General features: G+C 34.2%; 3 protein-coding genes across 4 annotated transcripts; all 3 read left to right on the plus strand.

The window, feature by feature from the left end:
• The first annotated feature begins 1,177 nt into the window (after positions 1-1,177).
• On the plus strand, positions 1,178-7,540 carry LOC121970865 (phosphatidylinositol transfer protein CSR1-like). 2 transcript variants are annotated; one of them, XM_042521861.1, is made up of 6 exons: positions 1,178-1,405; positions 4,148-4,300; positions 5,145-5,291; positions 5,895-6,047; positions 7,085-7,207; positions 7,308-7,540. In XM_042521861.1, the coding sequence occupies exons 1-6, from the start codon at positions 1,271-1,273 to the stop codon at positions 7,365-7,367; spliced, it is 771 nt and encodes a 256-aa protein (XP_042377795.1). In that variant the 5' UTR covers positions 1,178-1,270; the 3' UTR covers positions 7,368-7,540. The 2 variants fall into 2 exon arrangements, with proteins under 2 accessions (XP_042377795.1, XP_042377794.1); XM_042521860.1 differs by having other exon boundaries at positions 1,180-1,405; positions 7,283-7,540.
• Positions 7,541-10,311: 2,771 nt separating this feature from the next.
• On the plus strand, positions 10,312-11,791 carry LOC121970866 (DNA-binding protein MNB1B-like). Its single transcript, XM_042521862.1, has 8 exons — positions 10,312-10,467; positions 10,550-10,607; positions 10,716-10,826; positions 10,910-10,967; positions 11,068-11,112; positions 11,178-11,258; positions 11,340-11,462; positions 11,550-11,791. The coding sequence occupies exons 2-8, from the start codon at positions 10,558-10,560 to the stop codon at positions 11,568-11,570; spliced, it is 489 nt and encodes a 162-aa protein (XP_042377796.1). The 5' UTR covers positions 10,312-10,467; positions 10,550-10,557; the 3' UTR covers positions 11,571-11,791.
• Positions 11,792-18,541: 6,750 nt separating this feature from the next.
• Positions 18,542-19,630, plus strand: LOC121972717 (gibberellin 2-beta-dioxygenase 8-like). Its single transcript, XM_042524362.1, has 2 exons — positions 18,542-18,737; positions 19,278-19,630. Exons 1-2 carry the CDS (start codon positions 18,542-18,544, stop codon positions 19,628-19,630), a joined length of 549 nt encoding a protein of 182 aa, XP_042380296.1.
• The last annotated feature ends 1,177 nt before the right edge of the window (positions 19,631-20,807 follow it).

Consider the following 20,807-nt stretch of genomic DNA (forward strand, 5'->3'; position numbering starts at 1 on the left):
ATCATAAAAAATAGTCCAAGATTAATTGAAAATTTTAGAGAGAATATTTATCAAAATATTTCTAAATCATAAATTTTAGAAAATAGATGAAGACATTTGATTGATGATGTGAACCGATGATGAAGGTTTTTAGACTAATATAATTAACTAAATCTAAGAGTATAAGATAATTGAGTTTATAAAAAACATAAATATATTTAAATAATAAAATGAATATGGACATTTACTAACTATTTTTATGAACTTTAAAATAAATTGTTGATATTTTTTTTTTCTTTTCACATAACAAAATTCTATGACTTATTAATATGTTTTTTCATTTTTTATATAAAAAATATATATTATCATCAATTTCTTTATTCTCATATTTTAAGATTGAGAGAAAATTCTATAAATATTTTAAGTTAGTAACATTAGAAGACATGTCCTTGACAGCCTTTTGACTAATCAAGTGTAGTATGTTAGTGTAATATTTATTTTTATAAGTATATGATAGTAAAAGTTAGAATTCGTTATTCAGTGATTTCACAATTATATGTGAGGAAGTAAATTAAAAAATTATAATTGATCGATACAGAGAAAATATTTTATCTTTGACTTTAAATTTAAATCTTTACTTATGATAATAATTTTATTCCATACTAATGGACTCAACCTTAACCCTTAACTCGGGGTCTTATAACAGGTGTGTCATGACTAATCTTAATAAATAATACTTAAGTTAAGTTTACTTAGACTATCTAAAGACTGTCGCCCTTTTAAATTAGTCGAACAGCTCGAATAACTGAATTATCAAAGAGATGATTTTATATGAATAAGTGATTAAGTTAGACTCCTACATACTGGCAAGTACTAAGCCAAATACTGATCTAATTCTCGGTTTAGCCGTTTTGATGACCGATTCGTTTGGCCGGATTTTGAAAACATGATCCTCGGTTTGCCTTGTCCGCCAAACTAGCCGTCGCCGTGACGGCGGTCGAGATCGGCGATGGGGACGGCGGAGGGCTTGATTTTGCCCGGAGATATCTCGCAGAGGGCGGTGCGGTTCGCGAACGAAAGGGACGCTGCAGCAGCTTGGTGGTTGCGTCCTGCGCGAGTCAAGCTTGATGGGCCCTTTCTATCTCCGTCACAAACGCCAGATTTGACTAGATAACGAAGAAAAGTACGAGCTTTGATTTTAATCAACCATCTTCATGTCGGGTTATCTTGGATTGTTTTTTCTCGGAGGAAGGAGGAAAAAAGGAGCTGTGATTCGCGAGAAGTGTGGCGGATGATGGCTCTTCATCCTTTCCGCTGCACTTTTCGCCTTCCCTTTCCTTCTTACTCATCCTCTTCCTCGCCTGGCAGTAGGCGCTTGAGGTGCTCCGGCGACAACCAGGCTCCCGCTGCCCTCGATACCAACAAGGTATTCTACTTTATGCTCTAGTTCCAAGCAGCATGGCTTCCCTAACATTATTTCTCACGAAGTGAGTTCCTTCGCTTCTGCACTGCCAGTTGCTTTCTCGAATTTCTATTGATTCTTCTGCTCATCTTCGTGGAAGTAGTTCTATTGGCTATCCTTCCCGGTCTTCGATCTTCCGCATCTGGGTTCCCTTCTCCTATCAGACATGTTATAGTCTATCCTTCCTCTTGCTCTTTCGCTTCAAGAAATCAAGATCCATCTAGAAATTTTGGCCTTTAAGCTTGGAAGTCGTCATCCAGCTATTTTTATTGTTTGTGAATTCTTGTACATTATTTTATTTAGTTGGCACTTGGTATCTAAATTGGGAAAATCCCTTTTAGTGCGCTGCAGCTAAGACTCGGACCATAGATCTCTTGGTTATCTGTTGGAGAGTCTAACCATTACACCATTGCCTCGGGGGCATGAATTCTTGTACATTAGAAACTATGCTCCAGCATTATCTAGAGTTGATTTCATAGCATGCTACCTTCTATCTTCTTGGATCGGTCTGGCATAGAACACTGAACACAAATCACTACTACAGATGAGCTAGGTAGAAGATAACTGGTCCATCATAGGAAGAGAAGTTATTTGATTGCCTTTTGGTTGCATTGCACTTAAAATGATCTGGAGTTTTGATGATTCATTGTGTAGATGCTAAACTTAGAGCTACTTACATTGTAGGTGCTTGCAGCATTAAATAGTGTTTTTTCCTGGAGTTTTGAGGGATTGTTTTGGACCCGAAGACTGTTTTGTTTAGAATGCTAGCATTGTGATAGTTAAATAAAAGGGCACAGATGATTCTACTTTAGCATTCTTCTTTCTACCATTCTTAGTTCTATTTTCACAAGGATTGGTTCATGTTGGTGCCAATAAACACAGCTTCCTTTTGCCAGATGTTTTGGTATGCATACCAGTACGTGGATACGCTGATAGAGTTTTGAGTGCCTCTGAACAGTTTATTTGAAATTGTGTAGATGACTCGAGTTCAATGATTCTAGGCATTGAAATTCACGGCATGGTTGTCTTTTATTTCCTCATTTGAGATTGAAGGCCTGGAATTGTAATTGAACAAACCATCAAATCATATGATCTTGTGTACTAGAATGCCGTCTGTATTTATACACGAGTTCAGAGCTTTATATGAGAGAATTGATGAAATCTATTGGAATTTGGTCAAATTGAGTTTCGAAATCAATGAAATCAAGTTAGAATTTGGTCAAATTGTTATGTGTTTAAAAAACTTGACCAATTTAATCGTCCCCTTAATTCTTAGAGAACTCAAACATCATTCATAGTTCTATTAAATTAGGGGTGAGAATTTCTGATCCGACACGAAAATATTACCCGGACATGAAAAAATCATATTAGGGTCAGGTCTTATTGGATTCAGGTCGGATTCGGATCGACCTGAATGACACGATTAATAAACAGGTCGGGTTCGGGTCAACCTGAATGACATGATTAATAAACGGGTCGGGTTTGGGTCAACCTGAAATGACCCAATTACAACTCACGAACTCGTTTATAAATATTTTCGGTCAGGGTTGAGTCAGATTCTGGTTGAGTTCAGGTTAAAATAAGCATATTTTTATAAGATGGATCTTTTCACGTCGGGTTCGGGTTGAGTTCAAATTAAGATGAACATGTTTTATAAATGGGTAATTTCGGGTCAGGTCGAGTTTGGGTTGGATTTGGGTTATGGGTCATTTCAGGTCAGGTTCAGGTCAAATATAGATAAATTGGTCAAGTTCGGGTTGAACAATTTGATTCGAAATATTAATTTGGTCAAGTTCGGGTTTCGATGTTCCAACCTGTCAACCTGCCAACCTAAATTGCCAACCCTATTTTAAATTACTTATCCTTGCGAAACTTCAAGATTTACCAAGAGATCAAGGACCACTCATTGAAGCTCCTTGCCTTCACTCATTGGAACTTTATAACTCACACATCTTTCTCTCGTTCATTGTTGAGGTTATTGTGGATAAGAGAGGATGCACTGATATTTTTTCAATCAACAACGTTCCTAAAGTTGTCCTTTCCTTCAACTAAAAACTAATTCAAACATAGTAGGAGACCTAATTAAACCTATAACATTGAATATTTAATATTATAATTTTATTTTATTATTTACTAATTTATATTGATAAATATGACATTATTTGTATGTTAGATTCTTAATATTTTAGAACATATGTTGTAATCTCACATATGAACTAATTTCATTATATCTCTTATTTTTTATTTTCATGCTCATTCTGATTTTGCAAATCCTAGCAATCTGATGAAAATGGCAGATTCTTTTACTATTCTATCCTAATAACCTCGACAACTAGTAAAATTGGTTAGAAGAGAATAGAGATGAAACAGGGTAATTTTTCTGAGATAAAAATTGCTTGACATGTAGGATTGATGGAAAGTTGCAGTCTTGAAAGAAACTGCATCTGGTGTTTTCCATGGCACAATATTTGTGAATATTATGTTTATAACTTTAGTCATAAGTTAAAGTAATTCTGCAAATAATACAATGTTGTTTCCTGAGAAGTGATAATTGCATGAGGCGGTTAATTTACTATGTTTTTTGTCCTCCATTTCGTATTTTATTTTAGATCTGAACATTCCTATAAACCCATGTTATTTTATATATCCTGAATCTTCAGCTTGTGCTTATAAACCTATGTTTTTCTATATATTCTGAATCTTCAGCTTGTGTTGGAAGTCAAGGAAAAACTTCAAAGAGAGCATGCTAATCTCCCAATTGGAAAGAATGGTAGAGACGATGAAGAAATGCTCCTTTGGTTTTTGAAGGATCGAAGGTTTTCTGTTGAAGAGGCTGCCATGAAATTGTCTAAGGCTATTGTAATCTTCAGTCACCTCTAATTCTTCTTTTAAACATTAATGTTCTCTGTATCTTTTATGGCATGTTTAATTGGTATCTCTCCAGTGATGCATCTATATGGAGACCAGTACTTATACTATTTGTTAAAAGTTCATTTGCGATCATGTTCAAGAGCTTGTTAAAAGAGGGCAATGCAGTTATGCAAGACATGCAATTGGACAATCACACAGTATAACGAATATCTATAATATATATTCTAGGTTTTGCTTTACAAATGGGTCCTTAACAATGACATGTGTATAGATTGTATTAAAATGAGCTTATATATGTATTGCAGCTTCCCATTTATGAACTCTTCACAACTTGTCTCACAGGACAATCTTACCCATCTTCTCTTCGAGCTTGTCATTTACTTAATCTGTACAATATACCCAGCTTATTTGCTTATCATTTAGAAAACATAAATGAGCTCTTGCATAATTTAGAACCTTGATGTTGTAAGTAGATTGATTCCTTTTATCCTTCAAATTCCTAACTTCTCAGTTTATAAACTATTAAGTTAAATTTTAGAATGGTATGTGCTTGAGTAAAATATGTAGCACCTTTGCATGTTCTGATGTCGAAAAGAATAACAATTCACTTTAATCATGCTACGGTGAAGGTTTGTCTGTATTTGTTTAAAGGTCTTTATGGCTTAGAAATATATTGGATCCTCTTTACATCAAGTTGCCTTCTGTCCGCAACATATATACTTGTGTAGCTATTTCATATCACTACAAGTTTTACTTAAGTTCTAAATTGTCTTTTATATGTTGAAGCTATTTCATGCTTTGACATGCATTGAAATTTTCTCTCTTGATCCAGAAATGGCGTGAGGATTTTGGTGTATCGAATTTGTGTCAGGAATCGGTTCAGGAGTTATATGCAACTGACAAGGCTTATGTGCATGACTTCCCTGACAATAAGGGCAGACCCGTATTTGTGGTAGTTGCACGGAAACATTTTCCTGGGGTAGGTAATAGTGTAAACTATGATTTCTATCTTCTTTTTTTCAGGAACAACAAGCTGTATTCTCATTGTCATAAACTCATAATATTACGTTTGATGAACTACTTGTGCCCTTGTAGTTTTTTTGTTGATGCTATAATCATTCTTTTTATTATACAAAATAATGGACCAGTTTTTAAGTTAAAATTGGGTGAATCTGACCTTTCATATCGCCTGAATTAAAATTAACAAATTTCCTTTTTTTTTTTTACCATGCTGCTTGATTTTGCTTGTCTACTAGACTGTAAGAAGCGAGAGGATGAATTCCCTTACTGAATTATCTGGTTCTATGTTGAAATCATAGTGTTAAAGAAATTTTCTAGTTGTTGGTAGTCTGATTCTCTTCTATTGATGGCTTCCCTTTGTTAATCTGTTTCTTTTCTTTTGCAGAAGATTCTCAACTTCACTAAGAATGCACACAATGATAACTTTGTTATTGATTTTATTTTGAACTCTTGATGTGAATCAGTTACTATAACAGCTCTGTGGTGTTGGTTCCTTTCTTTCTATTAAGAGCTTCGTTTTCTGTTAGTATTATTTCTGATGCACCATATAATTTGTGAACAGAAACAGGAATTCATTGAGGATGAGAGACTCTGTGTCCATATGATTGAGAATGCATTAAGCAAACTTCCTCCTGGAGTTGAACAAATTCTGGGCATTATTGATCTAAGAGGCTTTCGAATAGAAAACACAGATATCAAATTTTTGAAGTTTCTGGTACTTTCTGCTAGCTACCAGTAGCACTTCTCCCATTGCAAGTTCTGAGCATTTGACTAATTGTTTTATTGGCACATTTAGGAGTACTACTTTCATTAAGAACATATTTTTCTATGATTCAGAAAAACTGCAAAATCTACGTGACTTTTGCACCACGCTTTTGCTACTTTAAGTCCTTGTTTACTTGTGAAATACAAAACAGGACGAATAGAAGCTACAAAAAAGATGGTAGTATTGAGGATGGATGTGGTTAAATTTTTCCACCATAAAGGATATAAAATTATTTTGAAGTGTTTCTTTCTTTGTTTACTTGTGAGGAAGACCAAAAGGATGGAGATTCAATTCAGTTAAAACATGATGTAATTGTGGACTATGTGGTTATGGGTGGAGTGTCACCAGAGGATGCAAATTGGATCCATTATTTTTCCTCATTTCTTTCCATCTATGTAATCAAGATCTACATTAATAGAATCCTTATAAAGTTACAGTAAGGAGATGATTTTCTTTCTCGGAAGCTTGTTAGAAAGTCTTCAGAGCTTATGCATGAATTAAAGAATTTTGTTTCTTTTCGCTAAAAGACATATCACATATATACTTTAGATAAATCTTAAAGATTCTTGCATGTCAATTAGACAAGTGAAGTGTTTTCAACATTGTCAGCTCTACTCCACATTGGCATCCATACCTGCAATGGCAATTGATGAGAAGCTATTGTCAGGAATTTTGCTTCGACAATATTGCAAGGCAAATTGTTAATAAGTTAATTCACTCATTTTCTTGTTCTTAGTTATGACAACACCAATATGATTTTTCTTAAACATATTGAACTTTTTCCATTAGCAAACTATTAATTATAGCTACAGTTGTTGCAGCCATCAACTTAGTCTACACATGCTTTCTTGCATTATCCAGCTCGCAGATGGAGAATTGTCTAAAGATTGAAAATTTTCCAAATTGTTTACGAAAGCTTAGAACTTTGTCCTGGTTATAACATATGCAACAAGATCGATGTTTTCACTCGTTATCTTTTTCAACAGATTGATGTGTTCTATTATTACTATCCGAAACGGCTAGGGCAGGTTCTCTTCGTTAATGCTCCTTTGGTGTTTCGACCTGTTTGGCAGCTCATGAAACCTTTATTGAAGTCATATGCCTCATTGGTGAGTAATAAGGGCACTATTTCCTGTTCTTCTACGCATTGTTTTACATGTATATCCTTGTTTAACTTCTGCAAGGCTCGGTTCTGCGACATGGAGACAGTCAGAAAGGAGTACTTCACAGAATCAACAGTTCCACCCGACTTCCTTGATTGAATTATGATGAAAGGTTGAGTTCTATTGCATTCCAAAGACCCGGGAAATTTTTGGTCGACATCTTCCAACCTCGAAACCTTCAGCTGTTTCTTTGAATCTGTCACGATTCTTGATTATCGTCAAGTCATATTTGTGTTATTGGAGATCAGACTATTCAAATCATTATGTCCTTTATTTCCATGAAGTACGACTTAATGCGGTTCATGCGGTCCACAAGGTAAAGTATTATCCAAGTTGAAAACAAGATCAATTCCCAATTCAAATTGAAAATTAGGAGAACATCCCGAATTATTATTGAATTCATCTATTGAACTAGATTGTCGAAATGTTTTTCAGAGTTTTTAATCCATCATGGTTTCAAGGTAATCTCTGCCTAGTTTATCAGTTGCTAGATCTCCTTCTCATTTCAAGGTCAAAAGTACTTTCACTTTTGTGCTAATAGATCATACGCGTATCGGGCATGACTCGAAGCCAGACGCATCCCGTGGTAATTGAATTTCTTGTCTGGCGGTTAGGGTCTTTGTTTCGAAGTTGCGAGTTGGGTCGTTGTGATCTTGTTGTTCTGTAGTTGTATCAAAGAAAAAAACAAAAGATAAATTCAGTTAGTGTAGTCCTAGGATGTCGGTCTCATGAAATTTTTCTATTGATCTCATGAAATTTTTTCATCTACTATCAAGGTAAATTTGGAAGCATGTAACGGATAATACAGAAGTCAAGTATCTTTTAATTACACGATCTATTTTAAGATAAAATTTCTATAAATAAATCATACTTGAGGATTGAATTATGAATATTTGGATAACAATTTGAAATATTTTATCACGGAATTATAACCCCAGGATGGAGTTGCATCAAACAACTGATAGAGTTGGAGTATCCGAAGAAATTTATGAATGACCAATTCAATCGATGAAGCTTCAATGTGAAAAGATGAAATACAAATAAAGAGAAAATATTCGAGCAAATGTTAAAGATGAAGCTTCAATGTGAACAGATGAAATACAAACAAAGAGAAAATATTCGAGCAAATGTTAAAAGAGTACAAAATGCAAAATAAGTGGAAAATTTAGATTGATTGTAATTAAAGCATTCATAATAATACTAAATATTTTTTTAAAATATATGTAATCTCCACAAATATTTATAGATATCTATCAAACATCACTTAAATATCTCAAATTCTACAATCAAATATCTCATCAACAAAATATTTATGGTACCATGATCATTTTATTAATTTACATTTAATTATATATTTAAATAAAATTAATTATATTTTTTTAATTCTTCAATTTAATATGTTTCATCTGTCATTTATCCATAAATATTTTTATTTAATATTTATCTATATATTTTTAATAATGATTTAATATAATTATTTTAATATTATTTTTTATTTAAACAGAAATATTACAATATAGAAGTACAAATTTTAAAAAAATAATACCATTTATGAATACAAATATTTCACAAATTCAAAATTAAAATAACTAAATATTTCATAGATAAATTAATTAGATGACATATTTTTCAAATCTGTTGAATCAAATCATGACGAAATTGATGATGCATCTAAATATCACATAATTTCAAATTTTTCGAATGTATTCAATAAATTTAGTGGTTGAATCATGGTTAGTTGTGATAGTATCATATTCTCTGCGATCCTAAATCTTGTACGAATTCAATCACTCTAAGTTGATTATATATTATCATTATAAATAATATTTCATCGGGATCTGATATTGTATAACTTGTCTTCAAGAATATTTTTTATATTCGAGAATATTTTAAAATAAATGGTGAGTTTAATGCGAAAAATGGAGAATAGATATTTTATATATATATATATATATATATATATATATGAAAAAAAAATGAAATTGCCTGTTCCAAAAATGAAAGTTGACCACCTTCATTTTTCCAATGTTCATTGTATTTTCCTAATTGATTTTTTTTAAAAATAAAAACTGATTTATTTTTTTTAAAATAACAAAAATATGGCAGCGTTCATTTTTTATTTTTTTCCAAATAATTATTTAAAAAACAAAAATAAAAAAATCGTTGCCCACTTTATAGTGGGCGATCGCATACCACTAAAAATGAAAATATTGAATATAAAATCTAATTTTGCAAGAGAGAAAATATTGAATATAAATTTATGTCAGGTGACTTTTAATATCTTTTAAATATCCTATTATATTAAAGATTAATTACGAGGAGAGATGTTTTGAGAAATATTTTTCTCTAAATATTTTCATTAGGATACTCAAGGCAACTCCAATACACAAGAATACTTTGTTTGGATTAACTTAGTATTAACACTATAATTTCCAACTCGATTAATTAAAATAAGACACGTAATTTCATATATTTACATGACAATGCTAAATAGTCAAGAAATCCTTTTACATTCATTTTTTATTGACATATATTAATTAAAATTATATGTAATAATAAAAATTTTATATTTAGATTTCGACTGACAAGATTCTAACCATTTATCCTATTTATATTATTCATACATATTTAACACTTTTAACATTGAATTTTTATTTTTATTTAAAAATGCCTATATTTTTTATAATTTCAGAAGATCTATAATAATAATAATATATTAAAAATATATAATACAATGTATATTTTATTTATAAATTTTACATTTTAATTAAATTATTGATACAAAATAAAAAAAAGACATAAACTTAGATAAGTCTAATAAAAAATTTACTAAATAAACTTGACAAGAATAAATAAATTTAAAATCAATTTTGAGGACCAGGTCAGTGGAGCGGGAAAGCAGCTTTCCAATTGGCTGTTTAAAATATTGCGAAGCCAGAGCGGTGCAGCGAATCCGGGGAACAGGAGATGGGGAAAAGCACAAGCGGATAGCCAATGAGCAACGATCCCACGGATCGCTGACGTGTCGAACTACAAAATCTTCGGCTGCAACCCCTTCTCTTCGCGCCTCCCGATCTCGAGCCGTCGGATTCCAATTTTTGCCTCTTCTTCCACGCCTCCTCTTCTTATCCCCTTCGCTTCCGCCCTCGCCTCCCATCAATCGGCTCGTCTCCTTCTCTCCAACGTCGCAGGAGCCTAATCTCGTGGTAAGATTTTGTTTTTTGTTTTCAGGATCTGTGTAGTTTTGTAGTTTTTTTTCCTGGGCAGATCCGATTGTTTTTGCTGCAGATCTCGCCATGAAGAGGGGGAAATCCAAGACCGACGCTCCCAAGAAGGCTGATGCCAAGTAAGAACTGATTTTTTTTTTTTTCATTTTATGTGTGTTTTTAATAGATCGATCGGTGTTGGAAAGGTTGGATTTTGGGTTATGTAACACTATTTTTTTGCCCTGAAGGCTTTCGGTGAAAAAGGGATCTGAAAGGGTGGCTAAAAAGCCGAGGAAGTCGAAGGCCGACAAGGATCCTAACAAACCTAAGAGGCCCCAGAGTGCGTTCTTCGTCTTCATGTAAGGTTTTTTTTTTTCTCGTTTGATCGGTTTGTTTTGCTATTCTTTGCGCGTAGTTATTTACTCGTTGATCGGTTTGGCAGGGAGGAATTCCGGAAGATATTCAAGGAAAAGAACCCTAATAACAAATCGGTCGCAGCGGTTAGATTCTTTTCCTCTCACACAGATTCTTCTGCTCTAAAAAAGTATTACCTTTTTGGTTTTTCACCACCGTATAAACGCATCAATCTCATCCAAATAGGTTGGGAAAGCTGGAGGAGATAAGTGGAAATCCTTGTCGGAAGAAGTAATTTATCGCTACGCTTGCTTTACCAGTTCGATAGAATGCCCTTTTACAAACTGTCTTTGCAGGAGAAAGCCCCATATGTAGCCAAGGCAGCAAAGCTCAAAGCCGATTACACCAAAACTATGGCTGCCTACAATAAGGGTCAGGTATTGATCGAAAGTCTTCATTTTTCGTTGAAAAATTCCATTATCGAATCATTTAATCCTTTGCCTTTGATTGATTCATAGGCCGGAGGAGGAAGTCGTTCTGCTGCTGCTGCAGCAGCAGCGGCAGAAGATGACGAGGAGTCCGACAAGTCCAAATCTGAGGTGAATGATGATGATGATGATGAGGACGATGAAGAAGATGAGGTCAGAAACGTATTAAGCTATCACACAAAAAAATTGTATTTTGCATATTAATTTTGTTACTAATTCTTGTTAAACAATGATGAACAGGATGAGGATGATGATGAATGAGGGAGTTGCAGCAAAAACTCTTGAATCTCGGTATCTCTATTTCTTCTTTCTGTTTCCCCTCTACTTTGTTGGAGTTTCTATTTGGTGACCAGAAGAAACTATCATTCTCTTTTCTAATGGGAAAGGCCATGTCACGGCTTTTCTCAACTAACATAATGTACTTAACTTTTGTCTAACTTGATCTAATGTAGTGCCAACTTGATCTTTGCTCTTGTCTGTTATCATCTGTGTGGTCTTCTATGATAGTGTGTTTCATTTCTCATCTATTGCTCTATTAGATTGTTACATCCATGTGGTGTTTCATGCCCATGGCTTTGCCTAACCTTCTGCAAGAGTTCTCTATTCACAGATTGGTTCAGGCTCCCTGAACTCTAATTATCAAAAAGTTTATCATTCCATGTTCTCCAGGTAGTCTAAATCCAGTCATGCGACTGTGAGATTGTAGCTAGAATGACTTTGTTATTGAGCATCTCTCTCTGATTGTTTAGCTTTTACAAAATTGCATTGTCATAAGCTTCTGTCCATGCCCATAAAGATGCCCTCAGTGGCAGAGCTGTGCCAACTTTAAATGAAATTCCTTCGAGGCAAGGAATTATAATAAAAGAGCAATGGTGACAATGGATTCCGTTTCCCAGAGGGTCACTGATTATATCTACAATAGAGCATGTAAACACAATGGATTCTGTCTAGCCATGGAATTTGAGAATGTTGATAAGGGCACGCCAATTAATTCTGTTAACGGTCTTGCTGTGGTCGTAGTCTAGTCTAAACTTGACGATCCAATGATTCATACCTTCGACATTTACTAAGTCTTTCTGTTGCTGTGACAAGCGAAGAAACTTACTGAATTGAAGAGGTCTGAACCAAGTAATGGCATCTTCATCAAGATTTAGAGACTTTAGTACAGAAAGATTCCATGCCTTGATTTCCCTTAACTTTCTATTTGCAGTACACCAACTGGTTGTCACAGAGTTCACATCCCAATTCTTCCACCAGCAGTGCCACATAGTTCACCCAACTTCTTCCATCAGCAGTGCTACTCCACCTCCATGAAACTTGTTGAGCTAACCAGTTAGTTTTATAATTTGAATGAGTTGGTTCTGATTTACCTCCATTTATGTGAGTGATCTGCTAGGGCTTATTTTAAGGCATGACATTTGTTGAATTCTTGGTTGATCAGAAACCTGCCGAACTTCATAAAACCAAGTTCAGGTGGGTAGTTTTCCCAGGCCAAAAAAAAAAAAAAGAAAAAGAGTTTATCTCACTCCTTGAACTCACTCACATGCAACCAGTGTTTAAATGAAGACGTTCGTTTTGTGCTGCCAGCGTAACTGATTCTCTCGTGATCACGCAAAAGGCAATTTGAAATTCTCACCTAAAATTCGGTGAGAAAATGATTCAGTGGGTTTGACCTTCTGGACGAAGGGTTGTTTTGTCAGGGAAATGATTCTTGTCATTTATCCCAATTTGTGAGATTCGGTAAAATTTATTCGGCTAGATTTTTGAATGAATGAAAAATATTTTGAAAATGTTTTAATCTGTTCTCTCCAAATAGATAGGGCATAACCAAAGATATGGCATAGGAGAGGGCTCTTTATAAAATTAAATATAGAAGCTATTTTGATTAAAATTTAGAATTATTGAAATGTAATTCTGGCAGCGTGACCTAAAAAAATTTTTAGCGGTACTTAGGTCGAATCGTGACTTGTTAGGTATATGGGCAGCTTTAGCCGAAACATGGTGGCGTTTGTATACGTACTTAAATATTACGTTACTTCACAAAATAATTAAATAGAGATGAAATATACATTACTTCACAAAAATAATTATTCCCTAATTTCATTCCATGTAATTTGATTTTTGGTTCGTAAAATATTTTTCAATTATTTCTTTTCCGAAAAATTATCAAATGCTAATTTCTCTTGTTTTGAGTTTTTTTCTTAAAAAAAGTTTTAAAATAAAATCACTATTTGAATTCAAGTAATAGGGAAATTAATATTTAGATTATCTAATAATTCTGTTTTTTTTTGTAAAGAAATTTATAAATGCTGCACGACACGTCCTTTTAATAGATTTTTATATTGTATTTTACAAATTTGGACAGTCCAGCTTTATATTTTATCTATAAAATGAAATTCATAATATTTATTATAAATATAATACACTCTACTTTATCAGCCAATATTTTTCTAAAGTTTTTTTATAAATTATAAAAGAGTAAAATAAACATTTCATAAGGTAAAAATCTTAAAGATATGAAAAAATTAAATCAAAAGACTTAGATGTTTAATTTTTATGTTTTACAAAAAGTAAAAGACGTTATTAAAAGAGAGAGTCAAAGGTCACCTCTTTAAATGTTTTATCGTAATATTTCTTATTTCGACGGAATTAAAGTAGCTATTTGTAATTACAGTAAATTTTATTGGTTAAAATCTGACTAACTAGAAATATGTATCCCTAAACTCTAAATATGTATCCCTCAATGATAATACATATATGTGTATGCATGTAATTAATATACACATCTAATATTACTAAAATATCCATGTATATACATGCATATATGCATTCTAGTTGGTCAGATTCTGGCCATTTAATACTACCCTTGTAATTATTACTAATTACTATTGACATTAATTACTAAGGGGATGTTTGGTTGATGGGTTTGGGAATGAGAGAATGGAATGATAGTAAAAAATAGTATTTGAATAGTGGGTTTGAGAATGATTACTAGATTTATGAGAATCACCAAACCCATATAACTTGATGAATTTCATTTTAATTCCTATTCTCATTTCACCTTATTATTAAACTCATACCTATAGTCATTCCCATCATTTAACCAAATAACCCTTAAGTATTATTTTTTTTACTGTGCTATTATAGTAACTATACTTGTTATTTAAGTAGTTTTATAATTATTTTAAAATAATTTTAATTAACTTAATGTTCAAAATTTAAAATATAAGATTTTAAAATTTTAGATTTATTTGCAATCACCTATCGGTAGTTATTATAACATTAAAAAAAAGTGTATTTTTCTTTAGTAAAATTAAATTGTAAACTTTAAATGGTAAATATTACATCTATGTTCCAAGCTGTAAATGAGCCTATGCCCCAAGCTCAGTTCGATTTATACCAACTCAAGTTCGAATTCGTTCAATCTTGTAGAGTTAAGCTTGAGTTTGATTTTTAATTATAGATATCTCATTTTATTAAAATATTTTTAGTAAATAAATTTATATATTATATATTATTTATTATAAAAATATATATTATTATTGATTTGTTTGGCTCAATAAATCATTGAACTAATAATAATTAAGCTCAAACTCGATTCGACTTCAAATGAAGCCGGTTTAAGTTTGACTGACTTCAAACCACGGATCAGGTTAGGTAACGTCGAGTCTGGGGTGATCGGTCCAGTCCTACGGAAGTTTCTCACCAATCATTAGAATAAATCGAGAAGCGTTCGCGGTGAACAGTCCAAGAGTCCAGTATCTTTTAGTTGCGTTCTTCATTGGAAAAGAAAATTTTTATAAATACGTCATATCTAAAACTCGATTCATAAATATTTGGATGATAATTTAAATATTTTACCATCGTAGCATGATCCCGAGGACGAGTCGTTCAAGAGCAACTTGAGACGGTTGCACCACTAGCACATTAAACGTATCAACTGACTGTAATTATTATAATAATGTTAAAATAAGAGATATTTTAAAAATATAATATTTAATAGTGGATAATTTTGATTTTTCTTTTGAAAAAGAATGCATTTATATAAGTTGGGCATCTTTTTCTCCTTTTCTTAATTTTTTTCTTCTAGAAATTAAATTTCAAATCGTGACGCCGGCAAAGGAGTTGAACAGAAATCTAAATTGGTAAGTACGTAGACGGGACCATAGAAATAATGAAATCCTTTACCGAATTTTGACTTCCTGATTATTACATTATCAACTGAGCCGGTGCGAACCTGAAATTAAATTTCAAGACAATTTAAAAGTTAGCTACCACTGAAGCGGCGCCACCAGAAACAAACAAACAAACCGATGAAGCTGTTTGGAAGACACATCTTCCCGAGGCAGTTGGTGATGTTTGCTTGCAGGTCAGCCTCAAATTCACCAAATCAATTTTTCTTCTTCTCCTCCCTTCGTTTGATTTGTACTCGTTGCAGTCTGCTGGTGTTGGGAGCCACCACATACGACGTGCACAGATCCATCAAGAACAACGACCAGCCGCCTTCGAGGGAGCAGATCGAGGCGCTAGAAGATTACCTCCGCTCCAGGCGCCCGCCTCCCTCCCACCCTTGACGACGAAGAAGAAAAAGGGAACTGCTTCGCTCAATCCGGGTCGCGACCTGCGGGTGTTCGATGAAATGTCTCTATGGATAAACTTTGGGATCGCATGCTGCTTGATGAAATGTCTCTGTCTATATGGATAAACAAAGTCTAGAGAAGTGAGAGCATCATGAAAGCATTTTTAGGTGGATTAACCACGTAAACAATTGAAAAGAAATTATCAGGTTATTTCAATATTTATTCAACATATCAGCTGGAACAACAAGATCAAGTGAACCATGAGCCCAGTGCCTATATAAATTTTTAACTGCACAGTAAACCATCAAGCGTATTCTGAAAGGTCCTCAATGTTACTGAAAGTTAATGGCCAGCGAGACGAACAATCCAAAAAACTTTCAATTTTACCTAAATGAAATGAGAGATAAGACCTCAACAAAGATTAATGTCGTGCAGCTTTAGGACTCCTTTTCAAAATCAGATTCACAATCTCACACGAATCTATTATGAGGAATTTGAGTATTTGCCCCACCAACAATATTAAGGGGAAGGCAAACAATGAAAAGAAAGGGCCAAAGACTTGAATAGGAAACAAAACTCGAAGACTCAACATCCGAAATGGCAAACATACCTCGCAAGCGCCAGAAGAAGATAGTGCCAACTGTTTGCAGAAAAATTCAATCAGTGGGCCACGTACAACCATCTTGTAAAGAGAACTACAAGATTGAAAACATACAAAGCAGGATCGAAGCATACAACCATATTTGTAAAGAGTACATACAAAAAACTACAACGAAAAACAGAGAATGACATCCCTAGAAGAATGATATGAGCATAACAAACGTATTAGAACTTAGGCAGGTTGACAGAAAAGTATTTGACAATGAAAGAAGCTGTCAAATAAGAGTTAGGAGAGCCAGAAATCTAAGGTATTACTCATCATTAACTAGAGCTGTATCACGAAAAAACATGAAATTGCAAAGAAGCAGCCACACACTTTCCTTATTTGTGGATGACTCGACTAAGGTTGAGCAGTTTGATCCTTAATCCCATTTCACTTTTCTACCTAAATAAACATTATGCAAGTATTTTTTTTTTTGTAAGTATTAGCTTATGGAGTTATTATAGCCATTACTAGTTTAACAATGGTTCCACACAACTCAAAATCTTAGAAGCTGCCAAAGCAATGACACATGTTTCTTGCCAAAATGTGTAGACCATTTGCAAAGCAGTTCTAATAAACTTCTACTCCCAGATTAGATTTCTTAAGAAGTCTCATACTAATCCCAAACTCTTCACAAATACATCTTTTCAATTAAATCAAATCGAACTGTACCCTTTAACAAAATATGCTTAGATACACTGCCTTATGTTTTAGGGAAAGTGCAGAATTTGGTGCATTGGTGAGAAAGCAAATACCTCCCCTCAAATTCCAAATCCCCATTAACTCGCCTTTTTCCTCCATCTTTCCAAATAGATATGACTCAAGTTTTTGAGGCCATTTCTCCAATAAATTACTTGCTTAACAATCACACAAGACTTGTAATAAAAAGATATTTCATCCTCCACACGTTATCCCAATTCATCTCATATCGATAATGGCAATCCAAATTCATCCACCCTTTTAAATTGTCACAATCCCAATTCCTACAACCATACTAAAGCAAATGAAGCATATTTTGATATCCCAATTTGGCATATCAATTTTCTTTGCATCTCTCTATCCTCCCTCAGATGTCTCTCTCTTGAAGAAGATTCACAGGGCTAGCAAGGAATAATACCCCTGCACCTATGGTGGAAACATTCGGCCCCGCCATCCACTTGCCTCAACAGTTACCGTGATTTATCTCCTTCGTGTTGGTCGTGGGGCCAGCTTGCGGGGGTCTGGGAAGGAGGGTTATCATCTTGAAGAAGAACATCCATCTTCATTTCTAGAGTTATCAGACGGGGGACTCGTGGCGAGGCAGGCTGGCCCGTGATGAGGCAGGCTAACCCGTCATCTTGGCAGGTTGGAAAATCCCCAACCCAACTCAAGGTAGGTTGTCGTCAGGCGAGTCAACCCACGAGCCTGCAAAAAAAATATATATATAGAAAAAAATTAAAATTTAGTTAATCTAAATCTAACCAAATATGTTGAATTGAGAAATTTATTTTCCCTTGCATTTTTTTTTAAGTTACTCTTGAATCTCTACCACTAGATTTGGAAATCTAGTTATACTGATTATCCAATTTTATAGGCGAGTTGGTTCTAGAAGATGAAAAATTATTTTAACTTTCTATTCTAAATGTTCACTCATTCTATAATTCATATTTGTTAAATTAGTTACCAACTTGAACTTTTTTTCCATGATTTTCCCTAATTCATAGACAATTTAATTTGTTATGCCTCATAAATTACAATTTCAAGGTAACTTGTCTATAATTTTTTTGTTTCCTCAACTCACGGGCTAACCCAAGCCCGCTGCGGGCCGACCTGTGTGGGTCGCGAACCCAGGTGGATCGGCCCGCTTGGACCCACCTTTAAATGGGTTGATAAATTTCGATCTAATCCGTTTAAGTTGTTTGGAGGGACGGGCTAATCTGATGGGCTCAACCTAAATTGACGGCTCTAATCATTTCTAACCTTCATCACTAAGTGAATATAGTGTTAGTTTGAAACTAGGAAAATTAACCATGATCCATACCCCAAAGCCTTGTATGATTCTCAACACCTCCAACCTGCAATGCTTGCAAGTCACGGAAGAGTGTGAGCTGCCGTTGATTGACATAAGCACGCTGAGGATGACAACTGATGAAAAAGCACTGCAGCATTGTGCTTCAGCCGTCACAAGGGCAGCAACTCAATGGGGCTTCTTTATGGTGGTGAGCTGTGGGATCAGCTCCGAGCTACTTGAGGTGATGAGGGAAGCGCAGCGACAGCTGTTCGCCTGGCTCCCATGAGAAGAGCTCCAAGATTCTACAAGGCACCTACAGTTGGGGAAACCCCAGAGCAACATCTCTCACTCAACTGTCACGGATGGAAAACTTTCATGTGCCTCTCGCAAGATTATTAAAGAGCAAGACTGGTGCAGCTTGAAGTTCAGGTCTCTTGGGTATTCTTTCCCTCTCAATTTGCATCCATATAACTGTCTAAAATGCACATCAACAACCTATGCAACCAGAAACATTATTTTCATCTTTTCATTTCCTTGTCCATTGTCTATGTTAGACATTTTCATGGTTTCTTTGATATATGAGACAACATAATCTGAGTCATGGTAACAATTACTTGCAAGACTTCTTCTTAGGAAGTTAGAGTAATTGTCAATAAAATAAACGGCAAACAAACTGTTTATGATCAATATGATCAAACAATGACAAATCATAATACTTAAATACAGTTAAAGTAACAGCAAATAACTTATTTCAGGGAGAATGAAAAAGTTAGGAAGTGCAATGACAGAGCTTGCTCACCTGCTTGCAAGAGTTAGAGCTGAGCACTTGGAGTTTTCAGGGGATTTTATCACCGAGAAATGCAGTATGAGCACAAGCTATTTTAGCCTAAACCATTATCTTTTGTGCCCCCATTCACAAGGTACCTTTGGTCTAATGCTTCATACAGACAGTGCCTTTCTCACCATCCTCAGTCAAGATCAGGTTGGAGGCCTCGAATTGAGGAAGGATTCCACTTGGAATGCTGTCAAGCCTAACCAAGATGCTCTTATAGTCAACATTGGCGATCTCTTTCAGGTAGCACTTTCAACTTTCAAATCACTTCACTGATTGACAATCTTTGAGGTGACTTTTCTGAAGTGATGGGGAACTGCACAGTCCATAATTGCTGCAGGGCTCTGCAAGCCATGGCCATGACATGAATTAAGTAGTAGTTTCATCCACGAATGCATATAATTTAACCCACAGAACAAAAGCCTTTCTTTTCCCTAACTGATATTGATGAGAATCGACCCTTTAGCTTTATGTAGATTATTAATCTGTTTTGTTCCAGGCATGAAGCAATGATTTCTACAAGAGTGTAGAGCACAAGGTAATGAGCAATGCAGAGGCGGATAGATACTCACTTGCCTATTTCCTTTGCCCGCCAATGGATTCCATCATAGAGAGCTGCAGTGAGCCTTCCTTCTACAAGCAGTTCACTTGAGACTTCATGAAACAGGTGAAGGAGGACATAAACAGAACTGGAAATAAAGTGGGTCTTCCGGTGTTCTGCTTATAGTTTGTATCTCGAGTAGCCTTTAGATGTTGGAAGAAATCTGAGATGATGCCAAATACTGACAAGAATAAAAGTGCTTCATAAAATGTTCAGGTTTCATTGCAGGCATCTGAGAAGTGCTTTTCCATTTAGCAAACATCTAATAGTGCATTGATGCATAGCTTTGTATAAAGTTGAAGTGAAATGGAAGCAAACAATGTTGAATCTTTCTTAAATGCACAGTAATCACTAAGTAAAACAAACGGCAGAGACAAACTCATCCTATTATTTTTTGTTAAATATTAGTGGAATGCAGAGACAAACTGTTGATTTTAACCTCACTAGTAGCTTCTTTGCAATCAGTAAATATTTAAAATTTTGAAAATTTTACAAATATTAATTATTTTTAATTTTATTTTTACATATTTCTCATACAACACATGAATTATGCAACTTGTTAATAGTATTGAAGTACTGAAAGAGTATCATTAAAAAGTTAAAAATCATATGGTTCTAATTTTGCAGTCTCTACTGAATTATATTTTATATCTTTGGGTTTAAAATTAAATTGTATTGAGTAGGATAGGTATTGTAATATTTTAATTATGAATTTCTGATTTATTATATACTAACTTACTTTGGTTACAATAAGCAGTTTTTTATTAATGTCAATATTTTGATGGTGATCTAAAACTCCAGAATCAACCAAACTCAAGTTGAGTCACTCTTAGTTTTGGTTCCGAAAATATT

This window comes from Zingiber officinale, chromosome 4A (assembly GCF_018446385.1).
Source record: "Zingiber officinale cultivar Zhangliang chromosome 4A, Zo_v1.1, whole genome shotgun sequence".
NCBI classification, from domain to species: Eukaryota; Viridiplantae; Streptophyta; class Magnoliopsida; order Zingiberales; family Zingiberaceae; genus Zingiber; species Zingiber officinale.